The following is a 23,055-nucleotide window of genomic DNA, read 5'->3' on the forward strand; positions in this document are numbered from 1 at the left end:
TTTAGCAAATGTGTCATACTGTCTTAAATAAAATCTTGGATCAATAAGTATTCAAGAGTAGACATTGTGTTAGAAGTTTACTTAATGAATAATTTAAAGGCTAGATGTGACAAGACAAACGTTGATTCTGGAGTAGTTTTCTCTATGAAGATGACAACGAAACGAAATTTTTCAAGTGTCTTGCTGACAGAAATACTTTTTTTAGAGACTAATAAGGATACTTTCCAGCTACCCCTTGTAAGCATGAAAAAGTAGATATACGAATGTTTGTCCATGTTCGGCATGATTAGGAAAATGGTTGAAGACGGTAATTTAAGGTAGCACCGACACAGATGTAGTAGTGTTAAGAATTGCAGCACTCCAAAAATATGGTAGAACAAACTGTGAATAGGTTATGGCAGGATGAAGACTTTTGATGGCTTCCTGTACGTGATATATCAAATGCGTTTGGTCCTCGTGTAGCTACTCTTCCTTTAATTCATACATTCAGTGGATGTGACACTTTGTCGGATTTTCGTGGGAAAGGGGAAAGGTCAGTTTGGATGACATGGGAAGTATTTCAACATGTAAGGGACGTATTTTTTTCTTTGCTGAAGTATAAAGACACATGGACATAATAGAAGCATTTGTTTGCATCATATATGACAGAACAACATCACCATTTGCTGTTAACGAGGCATTGTGAAGTAGTTCCGCCTACAATAGGTTTTTTCCGGAGCACACCCAAAGAGCAGCGTATCAAGGAGGACAAGTTTGGGCTCAGCCTGATTTATGTACCAATTCATGAACATTGGGGTTGGATGAAAGAAAAAAATAAATGACAGTTGGAAACCAAAAAGGACTTCTTCGGCTGCCGTTAAAGTTGCATACTCCTGTCGGGAACTTTTGAAATGAGGAGGCGAAAAATCCAGCTGTGTTGGTGACTGTAAATACTACCGTTCTGTCCTTCCTTGTAAGTTTTTTTTTATTGGCTACTGTCAGATAGTTATATGATTACCAACCTGTCTTTCTAACAAAACAAGCCATTTAATCTTAACAAAGAATGTGATATCACCTGTTAAGTTGATGGAAATTATAAAAAAAAATCATTTTCAAAAAATTTGCCGCCATTTTAGAACCGGAAGTCACTCTTTTTTGTCAATTATGTGTTGTTTTTTCGTACTAATGGAACTGTAATTTACGTTAAATAAAAAAGTAACATGGATTATACCTATAACACAGCTTTCAAGGATTTACGAAGTGTAGCAAACTGGATATGACGCCAAATTGCAAATGATCGATGGCCATCTTGAAAAAATGGAAATTTTTTATGGCCAGCACCTGATTTCTTTTAATTATTATTTAGTCCACCATTATACCAAATTTCATGCTTGTATCACAATTTGCACAATTATGTCCATAATATCTCCCACTATTACAGATAGATCATTAGTAAATGTTTTTTGAGACAGAATTTTCTTATAATTTGCAAAAATGAAGATTTTACTATGCTTTTTTCAAAAATATAATAAAAAGTATGTGTCACCGTGCTATTTTTCAACCTATGAGTCGTTGAAAATTGCCGAAATTTGGTTAATTTGTTCATGAAAAAACACATATATTGTGAGCACGGGGGGGTCTCAACATGGGATTTTGGGTACAGGTGTGCAGCTGGGATTTTAAAAACACCCCCCATTCATATATTGAATAATTGTGAAATCCCTACCTATACATATATTTCACAGCGAAATCATAACGCATTCATATATTTATCAGCTCAAATAGTACCTATATGCATATACAATCTTATTATACATCAAAAACACTACCTATTGATATATTTCCTCGGTAAAATTGCACCCCATTGATATATTTGACGGATCAAAAAAGGGACCCATTCCAGCGGCACATATGTATATACCTTTATATAGGAAGAGACCCCCCCCCCCCCGTGATTGTGAGATGACAGGTTTCATAATATGTTTTAAGAAAATCAAAAGAAAACATGGGGTCACCGAACTTGTTTTATTGCCACAGGTAAAAATTTAAAAAAAATCCTATTAGTCCAGTATAAAGGAGTAAGGCCCATATTTGGACCAAAAATTACTGCAAATTTAAAAGTTATCATACATATTTTTAAATTACTGAAAACTTGACTAAGGTATAAGGTACTAAGAAAAACAAAACAAATTTGACATCAAACATGTTACCATGGCAACAAATCATGACCTTATTTGCATATTTTGTTAAATTTCGTGATTTTCCTTGTTTTTTCATCAAATTTTTAGTATATTTTAGATTGAAAAAGTATGTGCGCACCCAAGAAACAACTTTATATTTGGGGAGATTATGCCAATAGTTATAATAAAGCTTCTGTTAAATTATTTGGTTGTTTCTCGGCTGCGCAGGATGTTTCCTCAACAGACATTATGATAGAAAACTGCATAAATTCTGTATTTTTTCATCGTTTTTGTGAAAACAATACATATTATGACGTAATTATGACGTCATCAGATAAAAATCTTTGTTTTTAAATTATATTTCTTGACCCTATGCGTTTATAAACATTATGTGCAAATTTGAAATGGTTATCAAACATTTTATTTTTTTGGGCCAAAACTAGGCCTTAAATGCCCCTACTAAAAGAGTTATCTCCCCTTAAATGGCTCACTTGAAAAAAATGATTTTAAAAACCAAAAAGGTTGATATTTGTAAAAATATTTTACATGATACAATAAATTAACAAGTTTTCTTTGTATAAATAAACAGTATAACCATTAAAAATAGCATATCTGTTTCCAAATTTGCTGATTTGGGCAAATAACTAGACCGATTTTGTACTGTGATTGTACAATCCAAGATGGCGGTATACCATGAATCTACTTAACTGAAGAAGAAAAAAATCATTATTTACCGAATCCATCAACGCCTCTACAAACAAATAAGTTAGGATCCTTCTTGAAAAGTCATTAGAACTAAGGACAGGGGACTCTTAACAGCTTGTTTGTTCTAATAAATTATGATGCTGTTTTTATTGTGTATCTTTGATATGTATGTATATATGTTTATTGTGTTAATATATGTTGGTCACAAACTGTAAAGGTTATTCGACAATAAAATATTTGATTTGATTTGATTTGTTAAACGAGAATTAAAAAGAGCAACATGTAGAAATTGAATGCAAATGTTTTGATTTACAATTTGGTTTTTGAAAAATGAAAAATGAAAATACTTCCGTTTTCCGTTTTTGTTTTCGAGAAATCAAAAATGAAAAACGAAAACACTTTTGATTTCACTTTTGTTTTTTTAGAAATCAAAATCGAAAAATGAAAACTCTTTGGGTTTTGTTTTGGTTTTAAGAAATCAAAAACGAAAAATATAAAACGAATGAACGCAAATATACCCTGACCTATGATCAACTAAAACACATCTCAGTAAATATTATTTTAACGTCATTGAAAGAAGATTTTGTGCAATGCCAAAAGTAAATGTATCAACATGCAGAAGAAATATATCACAGGCGCTTTTTTATATAGAGGAACTACAGTAATTTTTGATGTATAAGAACCGAGCCACGTCAAATGGATGTCACAGAAAACAGACCAAACAGTAAAAGTAATATCAATAATAGAACAAAGACAAATAAAATAATAATATAACACGTTGTTAAAAGACTATCATGTATTATTTGTGAAGTTGATACGGAATATTTATCAAATAGGTCTTGGTTCCTTCTCAATTTTAGAAAAAGGACGAGACATACTTCTTTTAAATATTTTTTTTCTTTTTAAATATAATATAATGTGATAATCAGAACTGCCATACAACTCTTTGCATTGATATGTTATTATAGCATACCGAATTTCATAAGTATTTCATTGAAGAAAAAGGGTCAAATATAATTTACGAATATAGTTCCTTTTAAGTAAATGTATTTTTTCTTAATTTGGTTCTTCCCATTCTAATTCATTTCTTAGGTGTTTTTTGGGTGAAAATGAGAAACAGCATACGGCCATAAATAATATTCTGTAATATAATTATTGTCTGAGAGTGTAACCAGATTTAAAGAATGAATTATCCCATCCTCTAGTGTGATCCTGAACAAACGGATAGGTTTTGTAGTTGCATAGTTACCTGTAATTTGAGGTCAAGTTGGTGTTTCATCTCAAAATATGATCTAAAATGTTAAAAAATATATGAATATTAATTTAATACCATAAACTTGCGGCAAAGATGGTACACCACAACATGAGGTGCTAAATTTTTTACACCATATCCGGATTTTGACAATTCATGTCTCGTCAGTGATGGTATGCACTATTAGCTATATTTGTTTCTTCCTACCATCTGTTTCAATTTATAAGTAATAGATTAAAAGCAAAAATGACAACTTGAGCACATTGGACTGAACAGCTTGTTGCCACTTAAATACAGACTACTAGTGCAATAAATAAATTTAAAACTGAACTATATGAACATATCATCATTTAAGTAAAAGTCTTTCCTTAGGGTGTTCATGCTTATATATTGGTGAGTTTTGGATGTGTCTATGGGTCACTCGATATCTCTCGGCCGGAAGTCAGAATAAAATTATCGGAACGTCTCAAGTTTTCTGTCATTTATACAGGTCTAAACAGATTGTTATCAACGGCTTTGATATGGTCCCTTGATGGCCCTTGACGACGCGATTATATCTGTTTTAAAACGACTACTGTATACTGTGTGTATCTGGGTCAATTATAAAGTTGTCTCGATAACATGTAAACTAATTATGTTTGAAGATTTAACCACGGGATACTGACTGTATTTCATTATAGACTTACGTGGAGAACATACTGGTTAAACTATTAATATTAGATCGGAAAACAGAAAGATAATATTCTTATCAAACGTATTTAATACAATCGGAATGAAAGAAATATATATATAATATAAACAGTATTTATGTTTCTGAAGAAACTAACAATGATTGAAATCAGAATATTGAGTTGCAATTAAGGAATAAGTATTTTATATAAAAGATTCTCTGCTTTGGTATTTTTAAATATTCATTTGTAAAGGAAAAATAAAAATTAAATCTTAATAAATTCTTGCATCCTACAAAAATTTTTTGTTTACAAACAATAATTATTATATTTTTACGTTTATTATCCGAGTCATACCGTTTTAGTTTTTAGGTTTGATTAGTAATAATTTTTTTTTTTTGCATTGTAATATAATCATAAAACGGAAAGTAAGACGAATTTATCAAATATTTAGATTTTAAACGGTCGTGAATAAAAACACTTGTGTGTTCTTATTTCATAAAGCATTATTTTAAATCCTTGCTGCTTACAACAATCATAAAAATAATTTACAATATTCACAACAAAATTTAATAACAACCATAATGTTGATTATTTTATACTGTTTTAGTATGGATTTAGTTGATTTTGCTTATATTTTGTATAGTAATATATTCACATAGTGGAATGTAATAATTTAGAAATAGATTCATTCGATAAATACAATGTCGATCCGTAAATACTTGACGTTCGTGTTTATTAATGTTATATATATATCAAAAGAATTTGAAAAAGAAAAACTAACAGGAACGTTAGTTCATTATAAAACTTTAATTCATTTTTTGTTTGTTTGTATAAAAATAGTTTAACATTATAGCATCTACATATTTTTACTATGGTACGGTTTTGAAAATTGTATTCATTGTGTTGACCTACTATCTTACACGTCTTGATTCATTCACATTATAGATCACATTTCAAATGCACACTATCGTTTTGCGTTGTCAAAAATTCCGGATAAAATGTCAATTCGAATTCAACTATTATATTAAGATATATGTTGACGCAAATTCGTATTCTTTTCCTGAGTATCAGTGAGATGCTTTCTATTTACAATTTCGTGCGCTAAAATACTACTTGCATGCACCAGACTCAAGCTAGCAGCCACTCGCTAGCAGCCACTTCGCTAGCAGCCAGTTTTCAGATATGTCTATAAACCCAAAAGTAACATAAGATTCAAACGTTCTTTAAATGTTTTTATTGAACATATAATCACAAAATAATCTGTTTTTATATATGAGTGAGCAGCCGAAGACACTATTTAATGTTTTTTTTTTCAAATTAACATGTAATTTCCTGTTCATTACTTTATTCGCTTTTCATATACCAAACAGCGTAAGTGCGTGCAATTTTAAATAGTGTATGAAGAATAATAAATAGATATGCACTTATTTAAATGCTGGCAAAATTGTTGCTACAATACATCGACTTTTCCATAAGAAATCCATTTTGTGATATTGTAAGAAATAGCTTTCCATAGTCTCGGCATCCTGTCAAGTAGTTCCCAAAAAGTATCAATAGTTTTGCAATACAAGAATAGAAAATTGCACCCGTGCTTTGCTATTTCTTTTGTCAAACAAATTTGTTTTGAGAAAAGATTCTACTTCTGAACAAGCGGAATGTGCTACCATTTGATTATACGAAAGGTTTATTTGTTGTACTTAATGTATGGTGTGCACGGAAAATATAAATTAGCAATTTATAAAAGAAACCTGCATTTGGAGCAATGGTGAATTTTTTAAACTTGGGCCATTTGGCCCCTTGGACCTTTGACCATTACCTATCATTTGCACCTAGTGGGTAAAAAAGTATTGCCGTAGGGAATTTTTGAGAGACTTTTGAAAATTTGGGGTAGGCATGTTTGACCCTTAAGACCCAAGTACGGACCTATGATGAAGAAAAACTATGAGTTGTCCCACTTGGACCTTTTGGCCCATTGGACCCTAGCCCATTACCTACCATTTCCACCTAGTGGCTAAAAAAGTATTACCGTAAGGAATTTTTTACACCCTTTTAAAAATTGGGATAATGCATTTTTTTTAAATCTAACTTTGGACCCATGGTGAAGACAAACAATGAGTTGTCCCACCTGGACCTTTTGACCCAGGTGACCTTTGACCATTACCTATTATTTGCACCTAGTGGGTAAAAAAGTATTGCCGTAGGGAATTTTTGACAGACTTTTGAAAATTTGGGGTAGGCATGTTTGACCCTTAAGACCCAAGTTCGGACCTATGATGAAGAAAAACTATGAGTTGTCCCACTTGGACCGTTTGGCCCATTGGACCCTAGCCCATTACCTACCATTTCCACCTAGTGGCTAAAAAAGTATTGCTGTAGGGAATTTTTTACACCCTTTTAAAAATTAGAATAAGGCATTTTTTTTAAATCTAACTTTGGACCCATGGTGAGGACAAACAATGAGTTGTCCCACCTGGACCTTTGACCATTACCTATCATTTGCACCTAGTGGGTAAAAAAGTATTGCCGTAGGGAATTTTTGACGGACTTTTGAAAATTTGGGGTAGGCATGTTTGACCCTTAAGACCCAAGTACGGACCTATGGTGAAGAAAAACTATGAGTTGTCCCACTTGGACCTTTTGGCCCATTGGACCCTAGCCCATTACCTACCATTTCCACCTAGTGGCTAAAAAAGTATTGCCGTAAGGAATTTTTTACACCCTTTTAAAAATTGGGATAATGCATTTTTTTTAAATCTAACTTTGGACCCATGGTGAAGACAAACAATGAGTTGTCCCACCTGGACCTTTTGACCCAGTGGACCTTTGACCATTACCTATTATTTGCACCTAGTGGGTAAAAAAGTTTTGCCGTAGGGAATTTTTGACAGACTTTTGAAAATTTGGGATAGGCATGTTTGACCCTTAAGACCCACGTTCGGACCTATGGTGAAGAAAAACTATGAGTTGTCCCACCTGGACCTTTTGGTCCATTAGACCCTAGCCCATTACCTACCATTTCTCCCTAGTGGCTAAAAAAGTATTGCCGTAGGGAATTTTTTACACCCTTTTAAAAATTAGGATAAGGCATTTTTTTTAAATCTAACTTTGGTCCCAGGGTGAGGACAAACAATGAGTTGTCCCAACTGGACCTTTTGACCCAGTGGACCTTTGACCATTACCTATCAATTGCACCTAGTAGGTAAAAAAGTATTGCCGTAGGGGATTTCTGACAGACTTTTGAAAATTTGGGGTAGGCATGTTTGACCCTTAAGACCCAAGTACGGACCTATGGTGAAGAAAAACTATGAGTTGTCCCACTTGGACCTTTTGGCCCATTGGACCCTAGCCCATAACCTACCATTTCCACCTAGTGGCTAAAAAAGTATTGCCGTAGGGAATTTTTTACACCCTTTTAAAAATTGGGATAATGCATTTTTTTTAAAATCTAACTTTGGACCCAGGGTGAGGACAAACAATGAGTTTTCCCACCTGGAACTATTGACCCAGTGGACCTTTGACCATTACCTATCAATTGCACCTAGTGGGTAAAAAAATATTGCCGTAGGGAATTTCTGACAGACTTTTGAAAATTTGGGTAAGGCATGTTTGACCCTTAAGACCCAAGTACGGACCTATGGTGAAGAAAAACTATGAGTTGTCTAACCTGGACCTTTTGGCCCATTAGACCCTAGCCTATTACATACCATTTCCACCTAGTGGCTAAAAAAGTATTGCCGTAGGGAATTTTTTACACCCTTTTAAAAATTGGGATAATGCATTTTTTTTAAATTTAACTTTGGACCCATGGTGAGGACAAACAATGAGTTGTCCCACCTTGACCTTTTGACCCAGTGGACCTTTGACCATTACCTATCATTTGCACCTAGTGGGTAAAAAAGTATTGCCGTAGGGGATTTCTGACAGACTTTTGAAAATTTGGGGTAGGCATGTTTGACCCTTAAAACCCAAGTACGGACCTATGGTGAAGAAAAACTATGAGTTGTCTAACCTGGACCTTTTGGCCCATTGGACCCTAGCCTATTACATACCATTTCCACCTAGTTGCTAAAAAAGTATTGCCGTAGGGAATTTTTTACACCCTTTTAAAAATTGGGATAATGCATTTTTTTTAAATCTAACTTTGGACCCATGGCGAGGACAAACAATGAGTTGTCCCACCTGGACCTTTTGACCCAGTGGACCTTTGACCATTACCTATCAATTGCACCTAGTAGGTAAAAAAGTATTGCCGTAGGGGATTTCTGACAGACTTTTGAAAATTTGGGGTAGGCATGTTTGACCCTTAAGACCCAAGTACGGACCTATGGTGAAGAAAAACTATGAGTTGTCCCACTTGGACCTTTTGGCCCATTGGACCCTAGCCCATAACCTACCATTTCCACCTAGTGGCTAAAAAAGTATTGCCGTAGGGAATTTTTTACACCCTTTTAAAAATTGGGATAATGCATTTTTTTTTAAATCTAACTTTGGACCCAGGGTGAGGACAAACAATGAGTTTTCCCACCTGGAACTATTGACCCAGTGGACCTTTGACCATTACCTATCAATTGCACCTAGTGGGTAAAAAAATATTGCCGTAGGGAATTTCTGACAGACTTTTGAAAATTTGGGTAAGGCATGTTTGACCCTTAAGACCCAAGTACGGACCTATGGTGAAGAAAAACTATGAGTTGTCTAACCTGGACCTTTTGGCCCATTAGACCCTAGCCTATTACATACCATTTCCACCTAGTGGCTAAAAAAGTATTGCCGTAGGGAATTTTTTACACCCTTTTAAAAATTGGGATAATGCATTTTTTTTAAATTTAACTTTGGACCCATGGTGAGGACAAACAATGAGTTGTCCCACCTTGACCTTTTGACCCAGTGGACCTTTGACCATTACCTATCATTTGCACCTAGTGGGTAAAAAAGTATTGCCGTAGGGGATTTCTGACAGACTTTTGAAAATTTGGGGTAGGCATGTTTGACCCTTAAAACCCAAGTACGGACCTATGGTGAAGAAAAACTATGAGTTGTCTAACCTGGACCTTTTGGCCCATTGGACCCTAGCCTATTACATACAATTTCCACCTAGTTGCTAAAAAAGTATTGCCGTAGGGAATTTTTTACACCCTTTTAAAAATTGGGATAATGCATTTTTTTTAAATCTAACTTTGGACCCATGGCGAGGACAAACAATGAGTTGTCCCACCTGGACCTTTTGACCCAGTGGACCTTTGACCATTACCTATCATTTGCACCTAGTGGGTAAAAAAGTATTGCCGTAGGGGATTTCTGACAGACTTTTGAAAATTTGGGGTAGGCATGTTTGACCCTGAAGACCCAAGTTCGGACCTATGGTGAAGACAAACAATGACTTGTCCCACCTGGACCTTTTGGCCCATTGGACCCTAGCCCATTACCTTCCATTTCCACCTAGTGGCTAAAAAAGTATTGCCGTAGGGATTTTTTTACACTCTTTTAAAAATTGGGATAATGGATTTTTTTTTAATCTAACTTTGGACCCATGGTGAGGACAAACAATGAGTTGTCCCACCTGGACCATTTGACCCAGTGAACCTTTGACCATTACCTATCATTTGCACCTAGTGGGTAAAAAAGTATTGCCGTAGGGAATTTTTTACGGACTTTTGAAAATTTAAGGTAGGCATGTTTGACCCTTAAGACCAAAGTACGGACCTATGGTGAAGAAAAACTATGACTTGTCCCACTTGGACCTTTTGGCCTATTGGACCCTAGCCCATTACCTACCATTTCCACCTAGTGGCTAAAAAATTATTGCCGTAGGGAATTTTTTACACCCTTTTAAAAATTGGGATAATGCATTTTTTTAAAATCTAACTTTGGACCCATGGTGAGGACAAACAATGAGTTGTCCCACCTGGACCTTTTGACCCAGTGGACCTTTGACCATTACCTATCATTTGCACCTAGTGGGTAAAAAAGTATTGCCGTAGGGAATTTCTGACAGACTTTTGAAAATTTGGGGTAGGCATGTTTGACCCTTAAGACCCAAGTTCGGACCTATGGTGAAGACAAACTATGAGTTGTCCCACCTGGACCTTTTGGTCCATTGGACCCTAGCCCATTACCTACCATTTCCACCTAGTGGCTAAAAATGTATTGCCGTAGGGAATTTTTCACACCCTTTTAAAAATTGGGATAATGCATTTTTTTTAATCTAACTTTGGACCCATGGTGAGGACAAACAATGAGTTGTCCCACCTGGAACTTTTGACCCAGTGGACCTTTGACCATTACCTATCATTTGCACCTAGTGGGTAAAAAATTATTGCCGTAGGGAATTTTTGAGAGACTTTTGAAAATTTGGGGTAGGCATGTTTGACCCTTAAGTCCCAAGTTCGGAGCTATGGTGAAGACAAACAATGAGTTGTCCCACCTAGACCTTTTGGCCCATTGGACCCCAGCCCATTACCTACCATTTCCACGTTGTGGCTAAAAAATTATTGCCGTAGGGATTTTTTTACACCCTTTTAAAAATTGGGATAATGCATTTTTTTAAAATCTAACTTTGGACCCATGGTGAGGACAAACTATGAGTTGTCCCACCTGGACCTTTCGGTCCATTGAACCCTAGCCCATTACCTACCATTTCCACCTAGTGGCTAAAAAAGTATTGCCGTATGGAGTTTTTTGCACCCTTTTAAAAATTGGGATAATGGATTTTTTAAAAAATCTTACTTTGGACCCATGGTGAGGACAAACAATGAGTTGTCCCACCTGGACCTTTTGACCCAGTGGACCTTTGACCATTACCTATCATTTGCACCTAGTGGGTAAAAAAGTATTGCCGTAGGGAATTTTTTACGGACTTTTGAAAATTTGGGGTAGGCATGTTTGACCCTTAAGACCCAAGTTCGGACCTATGGTGAAGACAAACAATGACTTGTCCCACCTGGACCTTATGGCCCATTGGACCCTAGCCCATTACCTACCATTTCCACCTCATGGCTAAAAAAGTATTGCCGTAGGGAATTTTTTACACTCTTTTAAAAATTGGGATAATGGATTTTTTTTTTATCTAACTTTGGACCCATGGTGAGGACAAACAATGAGTTGTCCCACCTGGACCATTTGACCCAGTGGACCTTTGACCATTACCTATCATTTGCACCTAGTGGGTAAAAAAGTATTGCCGTAGGGAATTTCTGACAGACTTTTGAAAATTTGGGGTAGGCATGTTTGACCCTTAAGACCCAAGTTCGGACCTATGGTGAAGACAAACTATGAGTTGTCCCACTTGGACCTTTTGGTCCATTGGACCCTAGCCCATAACCTACCATTTCCACCTAGTGGCTAAAAAAGTATTGCCGTAGGGAATTTTTCACACCCTTTTAAAAATTGGGATAATGCATTTTTTTTTAAATCTTACTTTGGACCCATGGTGAGGACCAACAATGAGTTGTCCCACCTGGACCTTTTGACCCAGTGGACCTTTGGCCATTACCTATCATTTGCACCTAGTGGGTAAAAAAGTATTGCCGTAGGGAATTATTGAGAGACTTTTGAAAATTTGAGGTAGGCATGTTTGACCCTTAAGACCCAAGTACGGACCTATGGTGAAGAAAAACTATGAGTTGTCCCACCTAGACCTTTTGGCCCATTGGACCCTAGCCCATTACCTACCATTTCCACCTAGTGGCTAAAAAAGTTTTGCCGTAGGGAATTTTTCATACCCTTTTAAAAATTGGGATAAGGCATTTTTTTTAAATCTAACTTTGGACCTATGGTGAGGACAAACAATGAGTTGTCCCACCTGGACCTTTTGACCCAGTGGACCTTTGACCATTACCTATCATTTGCACCTAGTGGGTAAAAAGGTATTGCCGTAGGGAATTATTGAGAGACTCTTGAAAATTTGGGGTAGGCATGTTTGACCCTTAAGACCCAAGTTCGGACCTATGGTGAAGACAAACTATGAATTGTCCGACCTGGACCTTTTGGTCCATTGGAACCTAGCCCATTACCTACCATTTCCACCTAGTGGCTAAAAAAGTATTGCCGTAGGGAATTTTTCACACCCTTTTAAAAATTGGGATAAGGCATTTTATTTAAATCTAACTTTGGACCCATGGTGAGGACAAACAATGAGTTGTCCCACCTGGACCTTTTGACCCAGTGGACCTTTGACCATTACCTATCATTTGCATCTAGTGGGTAAAAAAGTATTGCCGTAGGGGATTTTGACAGACTTTTGAAAATTTGGGGTAGGCATTTTGTTCCACCGTCTGGGTAAGGATACCAATGGAACTTTGCAAATTGAAAGCTATGGTATGAAAAAATACAGGCGCACTGGGTATGATTATCACGATTTTCGCGGACGGTAGGATTGGCAGAGATGTTAAGATATGATTTTTAGAACCGAAAAAATTGTGTCTAATAAATTGAATTATGGATGGTGGTTAGGGTAACCTAAATTGATCTTTTTTATTGTTGGGATGAAGACATGGATCCAATAGCGGACATGGAGTAAGTTGTTGAAAATGTCAAAGCCCTGAGAGGTATTACCAAAATGAACTACCTTTGATGGTACTCCCGGTTTGGAAAAGATAAGTTGGTTGAGTTGATTGTAACAGAAGAAACCAACCTTAATATCAGCGTCGTCCGAAACCCCAGACGAGAAAGACGATTACTAGTACATGTATCACCCAGGCAAACACAACTTGGGTTGAAAATTTTTAGCAGGCTGTCGATAGTGCATCCGACAACGAAAGCCTTGAAAGAGGCATTTACTACCTGGAAGATGACACCCATTATTTATATGGATGTGCAGACTTTCCATGACGTCTCTCAGATGTCACTGGAGGAACTTAAAACAAATTAGACATTGAAAGGAGAAAAAATCAATGTGGTGCTACACTGTACCTTTATGAATGTTAACCCAACAGGTAGTGCAGATGATAAGAACAAGGAATACTTTCACTCGATATTTTCACCGAGGCCACGATCTTAGCTGAAACCCTTGATTAGATGGACAAAAAGATAGGAGTAAAGATTGGCCAGTGAACCTCTGAAAAATGTGGCTGAACATTGAAAGCAATTGTAAAACTTCAAGTCAATATTAACAAGCACCGGCAGCTGGCAGGGTCACAGTACTTTGAAAGAAGGCGGTAAACAATATGAAAAACCACTGATGAGGATTGTTTTAAGTGGACCATACTTTCGGCCATGCACCATGACGAGGTAGACCCAAAACATACAGACATGATAACACAGTACCACCGTGGCTGGAAGAGCTCAATCTGGAAAAAGATGTAGTTCTCGGTCAGCCTTAAGGGTATTGGTAAGTTCGAGAAGGTCAATTCAACCCTGACAGCCAATGTATTATAAATTAAGTTAAAAACGACAATGAAGTATACTCGCTATGCATACCAGACGTTAGCGAACAGCGGGAGAGAGACATCAACTTGCTGCTGATAAAAAGTCTTGGTTGGTGTTGAGCCAGACTTCGGACCACAATTGTGAACCCACCTGTGCTACAGGTGCATGAACCAGTTCACATTAAAGAAGTCCCGGATACCCACAAAGAGTGTTGCGTCAACCACAAGGCGGCTAGGAACAAACTGCCCAAGCTTATTAAGGAAGGGAACTACCAGACCTTTGACAACATTCACTCGATAGGAGTCCCTTTCGTGGTGTTCGCGGAATTTAAGTATTTAACCGAGAAGGTTGAAACCAGGATTGATAAACCACATACGAAAGCTACCAAAAGCACATGCCTTAGTGTTTCTGCTACCACATCAAGTGCTTTGACGACAACGTGTATACCAAGGCACAAGTTATGTATATCATGCAAAAGCCGGGAGAAGATGTGGCACAGGTCTTTGTTGAATGCCTTGAGAAAGAAAATCAAGGCCATTTACACCTGAAACTATCTTATGAAGCATATGGTCTTGACGAAAGAGGACAAGAAAACCACCAGGAGGCCACGCAGCGCTGGTTGTGTGATTGTTCGCTTGGCGAGGACAAGATGAGGGGTTACTGCCACTTTACCGAAAATACAGGGGCGCAGCACATAACCAGTGTAAATACAAAATGTCAAAGCTTATACCTGTATTTTTCACAATCTGGCCGGGTATGATAGTTATCTGTTCATTAAGAACCTGGGATCGACACCGGGGCAGCTCACATGCATTCCTAATTCGGAGGAAAAGTAAATCTCGTTTAGGAAGACATTCAAGGTGAGCGAGTACAAGATCAAAGACGGGGAAATGAAACCCCTTCACAAGAGTTTGAGGTTTGGGCAGTCTCAAATTTTTTTTTAACAACATAATTAAATATTTATTTCAAATATTGGCTTGTTACAATATCCTTCAGGAGTCCAAGCTCCACCAGATGTTCCCTGTTACAATCGACTAATCACTCAGGGTATTGAATAGTTGTAAAATACATATTACATTTGTATATCAAATATATATTAAATAATATCACTTAGTATGCTATTCATATGTTTTCTAATAGTTACTAAAAAAATACTTTTAATTTTGAAACATACTCTTCTATTGAACTCATTGAGAATAATTAAGAAAACATTAACATTTTTCGTCTTTTAATCAGATATGTAATAGGCTTTGTAAATTGAAAAACCAACAATTGTTAAAAAATAGTTAAAGTCAAAATATTCTTCGTCAGAAGTTTTATATCCAAATACCAAGTGTCTTAGTTTTATCTTAAACATTATTTTACTGTTCTTTAAAACTTGATCTATTTTATTCCAAAAAAGTTTTAAATACGGACACAGTATAAAGAAGTGATCATAATCCTCTTCTTGTGTACAAAAATTACAAGAGCTATTGGTTAGAATTTTTCACCTGCATAACAGTTTCTTTGTAGGTAGAATATGTTGTAGTAATTTCCATCTGAAAATTTTAAGCTTATTTTCTTTTAATAATCTGAATAAAAAATTGTTTAAATTGTTTTGATATAACACATCATCTATATTAAATATACGTAGCCATTTTTTTGGTCCAATAGCTGGTTCAATTTTTTTATTATTTATAAGAGACTTGTATTAAAGTTTATTCGATAGTGATTGTAATTGTATAAGTTAACCTTCCAATATAAATTGGTTTCTTTTTATATTAACAATACTTTTTAAAGAGTTTTCCGACTTTAAAAATTACTGACCAATCTTTTGGTATTGATCTCTTTACTAAATTAATCCCAGCTATCCAGTTTGATTTATTATTTACTTTATTTAAAACGATGTCTTAAGACATACAGCCTTTTTCATCTATGATATCATTTACATAAATAAGATCGCTTTTAATCCAATTTTTGAAAAATATAGCTTTATTTTCAAATTTAATAAATTTATTGTTCCATAATATATGTTTACTTATATCTGTAAATGTATCTGGTTTTTTTTGTTAGTCTCAAATTTATGATTGCGAGCCTGAATAGCTTGGTAAACTCAAGTCCTACAGCAGCCTTCAAGAATACTCGGAATGTATTTGGTAGAGGAGCGTTTGATCCCGAATTGTACAGGGTGATACCCGCGGAGTCCAAAAACGGTCGGAAAATTACACTGTGCGAGGTCATAGACAGGCGTAAGCTAGAATACATTATGTTACACCGCGAATATTTTGAGCTGGGAAGTAGGCTTATAAAAGGGAAGAAGCTGGACAAGAACGCTCATCTGACACTCACACAGGGCTACCTTGCGCAGGAGTGCCCAACCTACATAGCTATCCTGGTACTGTCACGACAATGGTATCAACTGCACCGGGCTCAACGCCTGCATTGCGAAGAGTACATGGCAGATAAGATTGTATACACGGGAAATGTTTGGGACTAAGCCAAGGCACATCTTTTGGCCATCATTAGTGGGACTGAGTGGGAGGCAGGCCAATGTTTCATTGAAGGACCGGTATCAGCAGTGAGATATATCACAGATTCTATTGTTAATTTGCAGCCGTACCTTTCTGAGCAAGCGAAAAATTCAAAGGAATGTAGGGGCACCGACTACAACATCGATGGAAGCACGGTGAACGATGTAATTTGTAGTTTGAAGAACAAGGCACTTATGGTGGCGTTTGATTACTTGACAGAACAGGACATTGAAGTTGAATCACTTGTAATTGACGGTCTCGTGCTTTACGAGGAAAATGTGCCACCAGAACGAATTTTCTGTGTGCTCGCCGTTTGTTCATAGAATGTTAAGTGATGTAAAATCACCCACACCAGTCATGGATGAAGGCTATGTTATACCAGTTGAAGTGCCGGCCATGGACGAAAGTTACTCTTGCGACAGAGTGTGTACCCTATTGATTATATGGATTGGTTAAAGCAACTTGAGTAAACCGAGCAAGACGAAAAAGCATTGATGGCAGCGTTATCTGCTGACAAGACAATGTATTGAATTTGGATCGCTGGAGGTCAACGGCAGCACAATCAACAATGACAATGAGCTCGCCGGGTGCTCACATAGAGTCAAGGAAGTCATAGATGAAGGTAAACCTGCTGACGCGCCGGAGAAGTCTCTTGAAGAATGTTTACTCTTTAGAAAGGGTGTGTACCCTTATGACTATGTGGATGGGTTTGAAAATTTCCAGGAGACCGAGTTGCCACCCAGTGAAGCATTCTACAATACCATCACCGGTGTAAGCCATACAGACTATGAACTAATACGCGCAGCAAGTGTGTAAAAAGAGATGGATATCACAAGCATGAGAGAGTATCATGACTTGTATCTGAAAACGGATGTACTCTTGCTGTGCGATGTGTTTGAGAAATTCAGAGATACTTGAAGCATTAGGAAGTTGATTCCGCGTGGTACCTAACAGCACCAATACTTGCATATGATGCGACATTGAAAATTACCGTAATAGTTGTGAAACCTAAACTTATCTCGTACCCTGACATGCTTCTGATGCATGAAAGAGATCAGAGGTGGGATTACAGTCGCGACGCAGTGGTTTGCCAAAGTCAACCCTTATGTCGAAGGATTCAATGCCGAAAATCCCACCATCTACTTGATGTATGCGGATGCCGATAACCTGTATGGATGGGATATGAGTAGCTATCCACCGATCGGTGGCTTTGAATGGATAACACCGACGTCACCAACCTTGGAGACCCTTGCAGTGAAGACGACCAAGGATTTATATTGGAGGTAGACCTCGAATATCTCAAGGAACTTCATAACTACCACAATGACTACTCGCTTGCCCCGGAAACTCTACAGCTGAACAAAGTAAAGAAACTGGTGCCAAACCTCGGAGACAAACTGAGGTATGTTGTACACTACGTCAAACTAAAACAGTACTTGCGCTCAGACTCAAGATCAGAAAACCACACGGTTATAAGTTTAAACCAGATCATATGACTGAAGATTTATATAGACTTTTTCAAGCTCATGCACAATGCGGTTTCAGAAAGACAATAGAAAATATCCACAAGAGGGTTGACGTCCGAATGGTTACCAACGAGAATAAAGTGATGAAGCAAGTCATCCAAGCTCAATTTTGATCGCCGGGTTAACTTCAGTGAGTATCTTGCACCCATGCACATGCGTAAGACCTAATAGAATTTGACAAGCCAATTTACCTATACATATCTTAGACCTTAATGGCGGACTATGTTTACAAGTACATAAAGCCAACCTACTGTGATAAGACAACCATCTGTTACACCGATAGTATCGTTTACAATGTCGAACCTCTAGATGTCTACAAAGACATTAACGAACACGAGCGGCAGAAGTTCGGCACATTCAACTATCCAAGTGACCACACTTCCGGTATCAAATCAGGTCTGAATAGGAAAATTCTTGGAATGTTCAAGGTTGAATGAGCCGGAGTCCCCATGACTGAGTCTTGGATTGCAGTCAAAGATATACGCGCTTAAGGTTGGCATGCGCGAAGCGAAGAGGGCTTAAGGGGTGAAGAAGTGCATCGTCAAAAGTTACCTTTGAAAACCAGAAGAGATGCCTTGATAAGCACACAGTGAGCTACAGGACTATGAATACACAATCAAAAGTCATAGGCATCAGACATATACACTTGAGTGTCACAAGAGAGCCCTATCAGCCAACGATGACAAGCGTCATATCATGCATGATGGAATTAGCACCCTTGTGGATCTAAGCATGGCGGTTCTAGAGAAAATCAATACCATCGAATTGAAGGTGAAGTCTTATCACACGACGGACAGGAGACGGCGCGAATCGAATCTCATATCTGAGGAGGACTTGCGCAACTATATGATAACACAGCAGTTTTTTTCAAGTCATATGAACTAGTCTATTGCACATCCGGAGCTTTGACCCAAGAGTTGAACTCCGTGAGGTACCCCTCCACTTGACGTTAAGCTCTTTCATCCCTCCCCATGTTCTTCTACGCAAGACATTTTCGATGCGGTAGGTGTTTCGATCAGTCTATTGATGGATATCTGAATGTCCTCACCGCTAAAATCCTCGAGACGATAGGCGGGCGGCTTAGTGATCAACAATGGTGAATACTTCCTCTGTCTAGCTGGGCGTGTATTCCTTCTCGAATATACATTTTTTGTCGCTAGTACGAAATCGCAGTGGTTTTATTGGAGGTATGCTGCCGTAAAGGTTCAAATACACCTTGTTTGCATGCTCCTTGTGACTTGAGGCGACGGGGATCATCTTGATGGAGCGGTGCTGGGTGGTATTGTACTGGCGAACATGATCGTCCAGGACATCGATATAGGTGCGCAAGTATTTGAACATGTTGCAGTTCCAACGGTCGACAACAATCGACTTCTCTTCATTCTCGGTGGAGTAAGCCTCGATACCATGTTTTTGAAGCAGCTGCTTGACATCCATGTGGTCAAACTCAGTACCATTGTCTGTCCATAGTTTCTTTGGCACACGCAATTTGAATACCGTTTGGAAGGCATTCCGCGCCGTCAACCCCTTCTTGTTCTTGAGTGGTATCAGTCAAACATTTTTGCAGAAGACATCGATAATGCCCCCAGTTGAATTTATTTTCCTTGTTGTCCTTGCAAAAAACACTCATACCAACAAGGTCGGCCGCCTAAGTCTCATCCACACCACACTACTACACCGCGTTTTTGAAACGTGCGTCGAACTGGTTTGTGCAACTCATCCGCAAAATCATCGGTCCAGCGAACTTTTATTTTCTAAATACTCAGACCAAATCGAGTTTTGGTATCGATGATTGGTCCGATGATTCTGTGGTCCATGCGTTCGCGTGTGGAAGTGTTTGCAATGGTGTTAAGCGAGGCTGTCATAGGGTTTATCCTTGTGCTGGGCATAATAGAGATCGTGGTGATATGCAGCCACGTAAACTCGATTAATGTGGTTTGACCAAGCTTTTCTGGGTACAGGCGCTTGCTAAGTTTTATATCTGGCCCGGTAAAGTTGTGTCCGGGTAGATGCATTTCCATGGGTGATCGGGTGATTATTAGTAGTTTGTCCATGACTCCTGCACAAGTTGCAGCAACAAACTGAGATTCATGGCACCCCATACCTTACAATTTCCAACTTTTCTCCGTCGCCCGTTCCTGGTCATTACCTCGCTGGGGTTAACTATGTCCGTCTTCCAATGACATTTTCAGCAAAAGTTCCTCGCTATTTTTTTCAAATAAATGAACGTCGAAGACATTTCCTACAGTGCCAACGCCCCCAACAGGAGCAATCGCTACCTCCTGCCGCAATCAGAAGGTTTATCATTGGGAAATCGGACTGTGGTAAGACAACGCTGTTGAACAACATAATCTTGTGCGATGGATGACTCGAGTACGATCAATTGTACGTCTTTGGGATATCGCTTCACCAGTCCATCTGCCGGCTGTTACAGCAAGCGCTGGGAACAGGCTTCACTAAGGAAGACATCCTAAACCTCGTACAGTGCAAAGGCTAGTCACCCTACTCGTTGATCGGTGTGGTCAACGCCTTACCACCACCACGACACCCGAGTGACATCGAAACTTTTTCTTCGAGCAAATGAGCGATGAACTAAGCCCCGGAAACTCGACAAAACCTCATTGTGTTCGACGACTTTATGCTTAGCAAATGAAGACTACTACGTGAGTGGTCGCCACAACATTGATTGTTTTTAATTGTGACAGAACTACTTCAACTGCCCCGCCAGTCTATCCGGGAGCTCGAGAATGCCAATGGCCTATGCTTCTTCTAGCATGATGCTAAGAATTTCGAACAAATCCGACGAGATCACTGCAACAATCTCCCCAAGGAATAGTTTGGCAGTCAGTGTAAACATTGCTGGTCAAGAACCTATGGATTTGTAACCATCGATATTAAAAGCACCAAGGTAAATGGAAAATATCGATGCAATTTGATGATTTTTAAAGTTAAAGTATCAATAATGAATTGTTACAAAAATAACTCCTCGAAGTACAAAGATTCAGAGTTCCTAAAGTATTCATTGTCAGATATTGAGAAGGAACTGGAACTAGCGTTTCATCCCCAGCCTAAGAAATACGAATGGCCCTGGAAATGTAAATTTGAGTCGGCCCCGGGCAAGGTATGAAGACTGTGTTACAAGTGTGTTTGGATTGTGTTTCATTGTTTATGTCCCGATATGGATGAAAGTCTGTTGAATTGTCTATAAACATAATGGAAGATCCCAACGCCCACAACAACCCAAATGCCCGCCAAGACTATTGTCGGTCATCAGTGCAATCACCGATACAAACCGCGTTAAGACGCAAGAATCTTCAGAAGATGGGCATTCGACACACGTTTGAACCATCGCATATAATCGATCGACCTGGGTCGATTTGGTATTCGAACCAACACTATTGGGGCGTTCGAGGCAATCGAAGGCGTTCACACCAACGCTTAGGTGCGTTCGAATACGTTCTTTCAAACCCTTGAAGGCGTTCGAAGCCGTTCACATCAACGCCGCGGGGCGTTTGTTCTAACGCTATGAATAAATGACGTTCATCAAAATTTCTGTCCCAAAGCAGCGGGAGGCACTCTCAAAGGAGTTGCATGTTACTAAGCGGAGCATTCAATCCTGTAACATGCAGCACCGCTTTGACATGATTGGACCTTTCCAAAGTGTTTAAGTCTGAGGTTGAGGCTCAGCGGAAAGCAGATGAAAAAAAATCACCAAAACAATTGAAGATTTACCTCCAGTTGCGCCAGCCCTCCTTTCTCCAACGCAAGAGTTTACCGACCCTCTACCTATTGCACCACATACAGACACCGTCCTCGGACCTCGAGCACAGCAGTATTTGCAGCTCAGTATGACTTCTTCCGCCGACCACAACCTTGGATTGCGATTTGAAAATGATGGTTTCTTCATCCGAAGTGTATCAGTTACTTTTGACGGCGATGATATTTTCGTGAATGGTGTGAGGTACAAAGGAACCCTTGGCCTCTGGGAACTCATGGTGAAAAAGAAACCAGATTCGTTCGACGCTGACGGCCTTGACGACTGCAGAGATCCTGAAAAGTTCCGGTGCCATGTATCAAGGACATTCCACCTTCTTGAAAACCGCGAAGGCGAACAACAGTTACATGTACAAGGAAGGAAATCGTATCCCACATCTACCAGAGGGATAAGTGTTTCTTCCTGCCAACTTCAAGCAGCTTTTCGATTGCTTGGAACTGTGTGCTGCAGCTGACCGAGCTGGAAATAATGGTGTGCGCAACGAAATTGGGTCGATTATTGATGCTATTAAAAAGGGTAGACATGTCAGCATTGAGGAATATAAAGCGCTCCATCGTAGCATCCTATCTATAAATTTTGCAAATAAAATAAAGGTTACGCACGAAAGTACGACTACGGTGGTAGAGGACTGTTTGACACAGTAGCCTTGAAAGGTGTTGAAAAAAGGGCCTCCTAAGCCGTCGACCATGTGGTTGGTAAAGTGGAATAAACCATCTACCACTTCGTCAACGCTAAAAATACATACATTATGTCTGACATCCTTACAATCACCGAAGGATTGACTTTCGATGAAAGTCTCCAGGGATTTATCAGGTTCACGAATACGAACCTCAAACTGGTACCAACCTGAATAATAAAGGTGATATCCTAATCAATATCGAAACACAAGACTCCATCCGCTGAAAGTGATCTTTTGGTAGAGGGGCAACTGCAAAAGAACGACAGTAGTGCTTATGCTGATGCAGATCTAGTGTATCTCTTTCACAATTGAATCATGTATCTCTTCTCTCAGGCCAGCTAATCGAACATATTAATTTCCCCAAATCTCAAGGTCTCAACTAGCTGTGCTGCAACGATTCATCTACCGAAGC

The 23,055-nt window shown here is 38.4% G+C and overlaps 1 protein-coding gene across 1 annotated transcript in view; it reads right to left on the reverse strand.

The window, feature by feature from the left end:
• LOC134708033 (SH3 domain-binding protein 5-like) overlaps window positions 1-23,055 on the reverse strand; it is a 224,376-nt gene that overhangs the window by 25,465 nt on the left and 175,856 nt on the right. Inside the window, exon 6 of the mRNA XM_063568280.1 lies at window positions 4,114-4,156. Within this exon, the coding sequence (XP_063424350.1) occupies window positions 4,114-4,156 (43 nt within the window). The remainder of the gene's footprint in view (window positions 1-4,113; window positions 4,157-23,055) is intronic.

This window comes from Mytilus trossulus, chromosome 2, assembly GCF_036588685.1.
Source record: "Mytilus trossulus isolate FHL-02 chromosome 2, PNRI_Mtr1.1.1.hap1, whole genome shotgun sequence".
Taxonomy (NCBI): domain Eukaryota; kingdom Metazoa; phylum Mollusca; class Bivalvia; order Mytilida; family Mytilidae; genus Mytilus; species Mytilus trossulus.